Source organism: Leptonychotes weddellii, chromosome 10, assembly GCF_054177405.1.
Source record: "Leptonychotes weddellii isolate Sample4059 chromosome 10, ASM5417740v2, whole genome shotgun sequence".
Classification (NCBI taxonomy): domain Eukaryota; kingdom Metazoa; phylum Chordata; class Mammalia; order Carnivora; family Phocidae; genus Leptonychotes; species Leptonychotes weddellii.
This window is the reverse complement of record NC_138378.1, coordinates 38,194,561-38,204,010: the sequence shown is the minus strand read 5'-3', so window position 1 is coordinate 38,204,010 and position 9,450 is coordinate 38,194,561. Positions and strand designations below refer to the sequence as shown.

General features: G+C 43.6%; 1 protein-coding gene across 7 annotated transcripts in view; it reads right to left on the bottom strand.

Moving 5' to 3' along the window:
• Window positions 1-5,743: 5,743 nt before the first annotated feature.
• Window positions 5,744-9,450, bottom strand: part of ZNF133 (zinc finger protein 133) — a 25,253-nt gene continuing 21,546 nt past the window's right edge. For all 7 annotated transcript variants that reach the window (XM_081833259.1, XM_031021660.2, XM_081833260.1 and 4 more), the window contains one exon: window positions 5,744-7,671. In XM_081833259.1, coding sequence (XP_081689385.1) covers window positions 5,924-7,671 — 1,748 coding nt within the window. In that variant the 3' untranslated portion in view covers window positions 5,744-5,923. The remainder of the gene's footprint in view (window positions 7,672-9,450) is intronic.

The window sequence follows — 9,450 nt, the reverse complement described above, 5'->3', positions numbered from 1 at the left end:
TGTGTGTGTGTGTGTGTGTGTGTGTATCTCATGGTTAATTTTTAAGACATAAATCTTTTCACGAACTAGGTGTTCAGTACTATTGAAGAAATGTGAAAATACAAGAAATAACACCAGGCTCTAGAAAACAAAGAACAAACAAAAAAAACAACCCTTTAGCCTCAAGCCAAAGAACTGATATGTGTAGGTAGCATTTAAAGACTCTCATTGGAATAGAAGATGTCCAGCCTCACACATACTCAGAAATATTAACTCTCTTAGTAAAAACATTTTATATTGGGATATATGGTATAAACTTGTGTGTTAAACTTTTTTTTTTTGTCCACCAGTACTTATCCTCATCTAAACAGTAATTCGCTCGGCTAGGACTTGAAAACTATCAAAGAGTAACAAAAACCCAGAAATCTATGATTTATAAAAATTTTGACTAGAAAATCATATTTCCAGCCCATTTTCAAATAACAATCTGACATAGGATTTATATCCAAATGATCTAAATTTTATGATGATCTAAATTTAAAAATCATATTTCTGGACCATTTTGAAGATTTTATTTATTTATTTGAGAGAGAGAGAGAGAAACAGCATGAGAGGAGATAGGGTCAGAGGGAGAAGTAGGCTCCCTGCTGAGCTGGGAGCCCGATGTGGGACTCAATCCCAGGACTCCAGGATCATGACCTGAGCCGAAGGCAGTCGCTTAACCAACTGAGCCACCCAGGCGCCCTCTGGACCATTTTGAAGAAAAATCGCCTTAAGATGTATGTCCAAAACACTCTACAATTTGAATATGGATTTAAAAACTTACATTTCTGTGCCACTTTTGGAAAAAATTATGGTGAAGAATTCATGTCCAAAACCTCCCAAGATTTAACAGATTTGGATAAAATATTTTGTTTTTGCACTATTTTGGTGGAAAAATATGGCATATGGTTATGTCCAAAAATACATTTTGGGAAAATCTGGATGAAAAGCCATCTTTCTGAACCATTTTAGAAGAACCATGGGACTCACATCTGAAGAACCCACTTTTTGGAAGAAAAAGCTGGCATAGAACTTATGTCCAATAAACTGCATTTTGGAGTGAATTTAGGTTTAAAAAATATGGTTGAGGGCCACTTTGTAAGAAAATATGCCACAGGACTTATGTCTAATAAACCTCATGATATTAGTAAGTTTTAATAAAAAATAATATTTTATGGCCATATGCAAAGAACAATCTGGCACAGGGCTTACCAAAAAAACCTCCTACCATTTGAGGACATTTGGATGAAATGTCACATTTTTAGGCCACTCTGGAAGACAATCTGGTATAGAAATTATGTCCAAAAAAATGATAAAAAACTATTTGAGCCAATTTGAAAAATCACATTTCCAGGTCTTTTAGAATAAAAGTCTTGCATAATACTTATGTCCAAAAGATACTAAGATTTGAGTGAATTTGGATCAGAAATCACATGTTCTGGGGCGCCTGGGTGGCTCAGATGGTTGAGCGTCTGCCTTCAGCTCAGGTCATGATCCCAGAGTCCTGGGATCAAGTCCCGCATCGGGCTCTCTGCTCAGTGCAGAGCCTGCTTCTCCCTCTCCCTCTGCCATTCCCTCCGCTTGTGCTCTTCTGTTTATCTCTCTGTCAAATAAATAAATAAAATCTTTTAAAAAAAAAAAAGAAATCACATGTTCTGCATATTTTAGAAAAAAAAATCTGATGTAGGACCTAGTTCCAATAAGCCCCCAAATTCGAACAGATTTAGATGAAAACATCACATTTCCAGGGCATTTGGGACAAATATCTGGCATATGACTTATTTCCCAAAGCTCCACTATTTATATGAAGTTGGATTTTAAAAATCATGTTTCTGGTCCATTTGGGAGGAAAATTTGATGAAGGATTTGTACCCCCCAAAACCAATGATTTGAATGAGTTTGGATGAGAAAGTGTATTTCTAGGTAGTTTCGTAAAATAACGTAGCATAGAATTTATAACCACACCACCCTAACAATTTGAGCATATTTAGATGGAAAGTCACACTTTTTTGTCATCTTAGAAAAGTCTGGCAGGGAGCCTGGGTGGCTCAGTCAGTTGGGTGCCTTCAGCTCAGGTCATGATCCCAGGGTCCTACATCACATCTGGCTTCCTGCTCAGCAGGGAGCCTGCTTCTCCCTCTCCCTCTGCTACTCCCTGCCCTGCTCTTACTCTCTCTCTCAAATAAATAAATAAATCTTAGAAAAAAAAACTTTGGCATAAGAATTATTTCCAAAAACCCATAAAACTTAATGAATTTGAATTAAAAATTGTATTTCCAAGACCATGGTGTAGTATTACAGACACAAAATCCCACTTATTGCGCTAATTTGGATGAAAAATGTCTTTCTAGGCCATTTTAGAAGAAAAGGCAAGTGTGTAAGTTTAGGTGCAAAACTTAAACTATTCGCGTGAATTCATATGAAAAGCTGCATTTCTTGGACTATTTTGGAAGAAAATTCTGCTGTAGGGCTTCTGTTGCTGAAACTCTACTGATTATTGCTGTAGCTTTAGTAAGTTTTGAAACTGGAAGTGTAGTCCTTCAACTTATTTCTTATTTTCTAAAAACATGTTCTATTGTTTTTTAATGTAAAACACAGCACACTGGCTGTAGCATTCTCAGACTGTTTTCCCCAACCCTCCTCCCATTGGTTAATCTTGGAGATCTTCCCATGTCAGTACATAGAGATGCTTCTCATTCTTTGACAATATACAGCATCTTGTTCTATTTAAGCATGGTTGACTTCAATTAGTTCCTCTATTGGTAAATGTTTTCTTCCTTACTAAAATTTGAAGTTACTACTGCACTGAAGAACTCATGTAAATCATTTTGCACATGAACGTGTACAGCTATTAGATAAATTCCATGGAGGTTATGGGCTCATAAGGGGAATATGAATTTTTAATTTTGGTAGATATCATCATGTTGTCCACCACAAGACTTGTACCAATTTATACTTCCAAGATTAACATGTAAGTGTACCTGTTTCCATAGTCTACAAGAGTATATTTTCAACTTTTGTAATTTTTGCCAGTCTGACAGGTTAAATATTGCTGTGTGGTTTTCATTTGTATCTTCATTAAGTACATTTTCAAATGAAAAAGGACTTCCTACACTGTGATCTGAGTCTGATCAGTCAGTTTGAGTATTTTTTGTTGCATTGTTGATTTTAGAAACTCCGTTTCTAGAGATATTTTGTAGATCTCTTTATAATACGGACTTCAGTATTTCCCTCCAGTTTGTCTTTTGTTTTGGCTGAAGGTGTGGGTTGTCTTGCAGAATTTATTTCGTGTAGCCAAACTTGACCTATTTTCATTATGGCTTCAAGATTTTGTGTCATAGTTAGAAAAGTCAGTCCTATGCTTCAAAGGTGTTATGATTATCTATTGCTATATAACAGGCAACACTACAATTTAGGGCCTAAGACAATTTATTATCATCATCCCTCACAGTTCTGTAGGTTGACTGAGCACACCTGAATGGTTCTCCCCTGAAGTGTGAGGGCTTGGCAGAATGGGATTTCCAAGATGGCTCTATCATGCAACTGCACTTGATGTTAGCTGTTGGCTAGTTCAGCTAGGGCTATTGACCATAATACCTTCATGAGGCCTCTCAATGAGGCTTTGAGGTTTTTCACAGCATGGAAGTGGGATTCAAGCATGGAAGTGGGATTCAGAGTAGAAACTGTAAGGCTTTTCATGAACTAGCATCAGAATTCCCATAATATCACTTCTATATTCTCTTGATCAAGCAAATCACTAAGGCCAATCCAGATCCATGGGAGGATAAACAGACTCTCTCTCTCACACACACACGTGCGCGCACACACACACACACACACGAAGGAATTGATGTCCATCTTGGAGATTATCTCCACAGTCTACCATCTGAACACCAAACTTCATGTCCATCCCATGTGAAATATACACTCACCCCTAAGACCCTCAAAGTCTTATCCCATTATGGCATTGACTCAAAGTTCAGAATCTTGTTATCTAAACCATATCCAAGCATAGATGATTCTTTATCTGAAGACTTGAGAGCTAAAGACACGTATCTGACATTCAATGTTGATTTAGGGATAAAATATAACCACAATAAATGCTTCTATTAAAAAATGGCGAAATAAAAGATATACAGCAGGTACCAGTTCATAGACATTTTGAAATTCAGTGGGGCACAGGCCATCAGTTTCTTAGTGTCCAGTACTGCTCCCTGGCAGTGATTCTCCATTATTTTTATGTCTACACTGAGTTATTCTTCCGAAATAGCCTGTATTTGCAGCTTAGATTTCTCAGCCTGCCTCCCCGTCCATAGAAAAGTAGGGATTTTAGGGCACCTGGGTGGCTCAGTTGGTTAAGCGTCTGCCTTCGGCTCAGGACATGATTCCAGGGTCCTGGGATTGAGCCCCGTGTCGGGATCCTGGCTTAGCGGGGAGTCTGTTTCTCCCTGTCCCTCTGCCCTGTCCCCTGCTCATGCTCTCTCTCTCAAATAAATAAATAAAAATCTTAAAAAAAAAAAAAAAAGAGAGAGAGAGAGAAGTAGGGATTTTTCTGTCCTTTTCAGACTAGGCTGGTGTTTCTATTACAAACTCATGTTTCCCATGCCTCTTACAGAATTTCATTCCATTAGATAAAACCATGTCTACAGAGCTCTTCAGGGGAAGGCTCTCTGGTTTGGGTTGCCAGGGTGTGGTAGGATGACATCTTTACAATTCATAGAAACCTAGCTGAGAGTCTAGGAGCTATACACTTCAATCTTAAGTCTTAAAAAAGGGTTTACAGCTGCATCCTTGAGATGGGTCTTTACCCTAAAGGTCATTTGTTTTGAGCAAAGCCACTTTGGACCAGAACACGGTGAAAGTATGGTTAGGAGTCTTTAAATATGGCTGAATATCTTTAACCTTGAGATTGGAGAATCGCTGAGGGTGTGCAGCTAAGGGACCTTGGACCAGTTCCAGGATGGCTGGCATTGGGGCCTGGGCCTGGGCCTGAGAGCTGAGGAGCATGACTTAAGTTCTAAACCCTGGTATTCCAGGACTGATTTGGGAGAATGGCTTCAAGAGTCTTCTCCCTGTTAATGGAGGACTGAGGAGAGCATGTGGTTAAAGGTCATTATATTATTGGAGTGCCAGTGTGGTGGTGTGGCTGGGGCGTGGTTGGAGATCCTCCATGTTCTTGGTGGTCTGATAGGAATGTGACTGGAGACCCCAGGCTCTGAGATGAAGGAACCGGTTGGTCACAGCTGAAAAACTCCAGGCCTGAGGGACTGGAGTGTTGGGGACAATGTACTGTTGGAGGGGCTCCATGGTGGGAGGACCAGGGACTAAATAAAGCCTGAGAAAAAGCATTTAAGGTGGGTTAGGGAAGGATTCAGCAAAGTAGAGACATTTGAGAGCTAGGAGGAGAGAAGCGAGAAAGGGGGCTGTCACAGAAGTCAAGGGAAAAGGGTAGTTGCAGATCAAAGTGGACCTGCTAGAGGAAGCCATGTTTTCTGGAAGACACCTGGAAGATCCCCTCCCCTCACCTGAAATCCCTGAATACAGTTCCTCGATTTCCCCCCTCTACCAAGGACCAGACTTTCTAGTAAATATTCTAGTGACTCAGTTCCTGTCTTCCAAGGAATTGAATTTTTGTGGAAGAGTGGACTTAGGAGTTCAGGCTATCTGTACCACTCCTTGTCCCCTATCTTTACAGATGAGTGAATGAAGTATATAGTCAAGGTTACCGATTTGTAAAGAAGCAATGTTTATTAGAACAAAAGGCCACAAAACATGAAGACTTAGCGTGGAGAAAGTGAACTAAGTCAAATGTCCTCTGACCACTCCCGGAATGCACTTCTCTACCCCATTTCATGAAAGTGTAACAGTTTTGATGACTTAGTCTGCACCACTACCTTCGCTCTCAAAGGCCGTGTAAGAGGTCAGGAGATTGTCCCGCACAGGCCTCAGAGTCAGGCTGGAGTGGAGGTTTGTAGTGGACAGATTTCATCCTCCTGTGTCTGCTGAGGTGGGACTTCTGGCTGAAGCCTTGGCCGCACATCTTGCACACGTAAGGCTTCTCCCCCTGGTGTGTCATCTGATGTAAGAGGAGGTGTGACTTCTGGATAAAGTCTTGGCCACACTCTCTGCACACACACGGCTTCTCTTCTGAATGTACCCGTTTGTGTGTGATTAAAGCTGACTTGTTGCTAAAGCCTAGTCCACACTGTCTGCACATGTAAGGCTTCTCCCTCGAGTGCTTCCTCTTGTGCCTGATGAGACCTGCCTGGTGACTGAAGCCTCGCCCACACTCCCTGCACACGTACGGCTTTTCCCCTGAGTGTGTCCTCTGGTGGGCAACAAGGTTCGACTTCTGGCTGAAGCCTCGCCCGCACTCCTCACACACCATGGGCTTTTCCCCTGAGTGTGTCCTCTGGTGTCTGATGAGATTTGACTGCTGGCTGAAGCCTCGCCCACAATCCTTGCACACGATGGGCTTATCCCCTGAGTGTATGTTCTGGTGTCTGTTGAGGTGTGACTTCAGGCTAAAGCCACGCCCACACACCCCGCACACGTAAGGCTTCTCCCCGGTGTGTGTGCGCCTGTGTGAGATGAGAGTTGAATTCTGGCTAAAGCTGTGCCCACACACTCCACACACGTAAGGCTTCTCTTTGGAGTGTGTCCTCTGGTGGTTGACCAGGGTCGTCCTCTGCCTAAAGCAGCGCCCGCACTCCTTGCAGGCGTAAGGCTTCTCCCCGGAGTGTGTTCTCTGGTGTGAGATGAGGTTCGAGCGGTCACTGAAGCCTAGTCCGCAGTCACCGCACACGATGGTCTTCTCCTCTAAGTGTGTCCTCTGGTGTCTGACGACAGCAGACTTCTGGCTAAAGCCTTTCCCACACTCCCGGCACACGTAGGGCTTCTCCCCCGAGTGTGTTCTCCGGTGTATGATGAGGTTTGACTTCTGACTAAAGCCTCGCCCACACTCACTGCACATATACGGCTTCTCGCCTGAGTGTGTCCTCTCGTGTATGATAAGCGTTGACTTCCGGTTAAATCCACGGCCGCACTCCCTGCACACAATCGGTTTCTCCCCCGAGTGGGCCTTCTGGTGCCTGGCAAGGCTCTTCTTCAGACTGAAGCCCTTCTCACACACCCCACACACGTACGGCTTCTCCCCGGAGTGAATCCTCTGGTGACTGAGTAGGTTTGTCATCTTGCTGAAGCCCAGTCCACACTCTCTACAGTTGACCGTTCCAAATCCTAAGACTTCTATCCTCTTCAATAGTCTGTCTGCTTCCTCAGGGTTCCCCGTCGGGGCGGGGCTGGACTCTATTTCCACGCCTCTGAGGCCACTCCGGGAGCTGACCGGCTGCCTTTGGGGTGGCCTAGAGAATGCCCCCGAAGTCCTCTTCTTTGTCTTGCCAAACAAAGGCTTGGCGCCTTCTCTCTCTCGACCTTCTGCTTTATCCCTCCAGGGCTCTCGATCAGAGGCCTGTTGCTGCTGCTTCTGGTCCCCTGGGCACGGATCCCCCGGTTCGACAGGAGCCTCTGCACACAGGCATGTGAAGACCCAGGGGGGATGATTACACAGCATGTGCTGCACGTGGTCTTTCTGACTGGAAAAATCCGAAGGGCAGAAAGGACAGAGGTGGAGTTCTGGCTTTGGTTCCGCTGCAGAGGGAAAAGTCGGAGTCAGAAGTGAGACGCCGTGGGGCAGCCTGAGCAATTCTGCCCAGTCTGCTGGGAGACCCGCTTCCCTGCTCTTCAAAATGCTTAAAACTTGAGAGCTACCCAGTCAAGACTTCCTTTAAATCACGTGCTCTTCCAGCCTCTTCCATTACAACCCAGAAAGCCCCCTCCCAAGCCTCTCCCATGTAGCCAGCTATAAAAATCATCCCAGGCAGTTTCAGTTCTTTTATATAGGGCCACTAAGCAACTGTCCTCTCCGGCTCCCGCAACTGTCTCCTCGCCACCACGCACATGACCGAAACCGTGTGTCCACAAGTATCTTCTCTGACTGAGAGAGATCTGACCAGAGGACCTGTATGGAAATGTCAGGTCTTTCCCTATTTCCCCCTGAGAACAAAGGGACAGATGGAGAGAACACTCATTCAGAATGGAGAACCCCTAGTTGTAGGAAGCAGCATAAAAATGGTTAAAGAGATCTTGTGAGATGCCTGGAGTTCCTCTACTCACTAACGAATATTTATTAGAGGATGACTTTGGGCCAGAATTTCTACAAGGCCATAGGGTTTCAGCAATGGATGACACAAACACAGTATAGTCCCCTACTCCCTTAAAGATGTTCCCTCCTGGGGTTCCTGACCAGTTTAAGCCCTGTTAATTTCCATAATTAATCTAAATAAAAATCTTCCCAGAAATCAGCATAGAAGCAAAAATTTCTCTGTATAGTACCTTGTGTGTAGAAGATGCTAACATTGAGTGTATTGTTTTATCACAGCTGCTTCTAGCTTTCTGAAGGCAAAAAACGACCAAATAATTTGAGAAACCAGGTTGTGATGGTACTGGACCAACCTGAACACAATTTTCTTAATCAATGAACTGAACTTTTATTTTATTTTTTTAAAGATTTTATTTATTTATCTGTCAGAGAGAAAGAGAGCACAAGCAGGGAGAGGAGCAGAGGGAGAGGGAGAAGCAGACTCCCTGCTGAGCAGGGAGCCTGACGCGGGGCTCGATCCCAGGACCCCGAGATCATGACCTGAGCCGAAGGCAGACGCTTAACCAACTGAGCCATCCAGGCGTTCCAATGAACTGCACTTTTAAAAATCAACTGTATACACATCTATATTCCAGTATTCAATACAGAATGTTACTGTATTTGGAGATGGAGCCTTTAAAGAGGTAATTAAGTTAAACCTTAATTAAGTGGTAATTAAGGTTAAAGGGGTCACAAGGGTAGAGCCCTTATCCGATGTGAGTAGCATCCTTACAAGAGGAGGCAGAAACAGCAAGGATGTGCACGTGCAGAGAAGAAGCCATGTGAGGACATAAAGAGAAGATGGCCATCTGCAAGCTTGCCTTCTTTCTGTAGCTCGCTGGGTTTTTTCTTACATTCTTGCTCAATCTTTTTATTTATTTTTTTTTAAATCTTTTATTTTATTTTATTTTATTTTTTTTTAAAAGATTTTATTTATTTATTTGAGAGAGAGAGCATGAGGGGGGAGGGTCAGAGGGAGAAGCAGACTCCCTGCCGAGCAGGGAGCCCGATGCGGGACTCGATCCCGGGACTCCAGGATCATGACCTGAGCCGAAGGCAGTCGCTTAACCAACTGAGCCACCCAGGCGCCCTTGCTCAATCTTTTTAAAAAAAAGTAACAGAAAGAAGTCCATGAGGGGCGCCTGGCTGGCTCAGTGGGTTAAGCATCTCCCTTTGTCTCAGGTCATGATCCCAGGGTCCTGGGATCGAGCCCCGCATCGGGCTCCCTG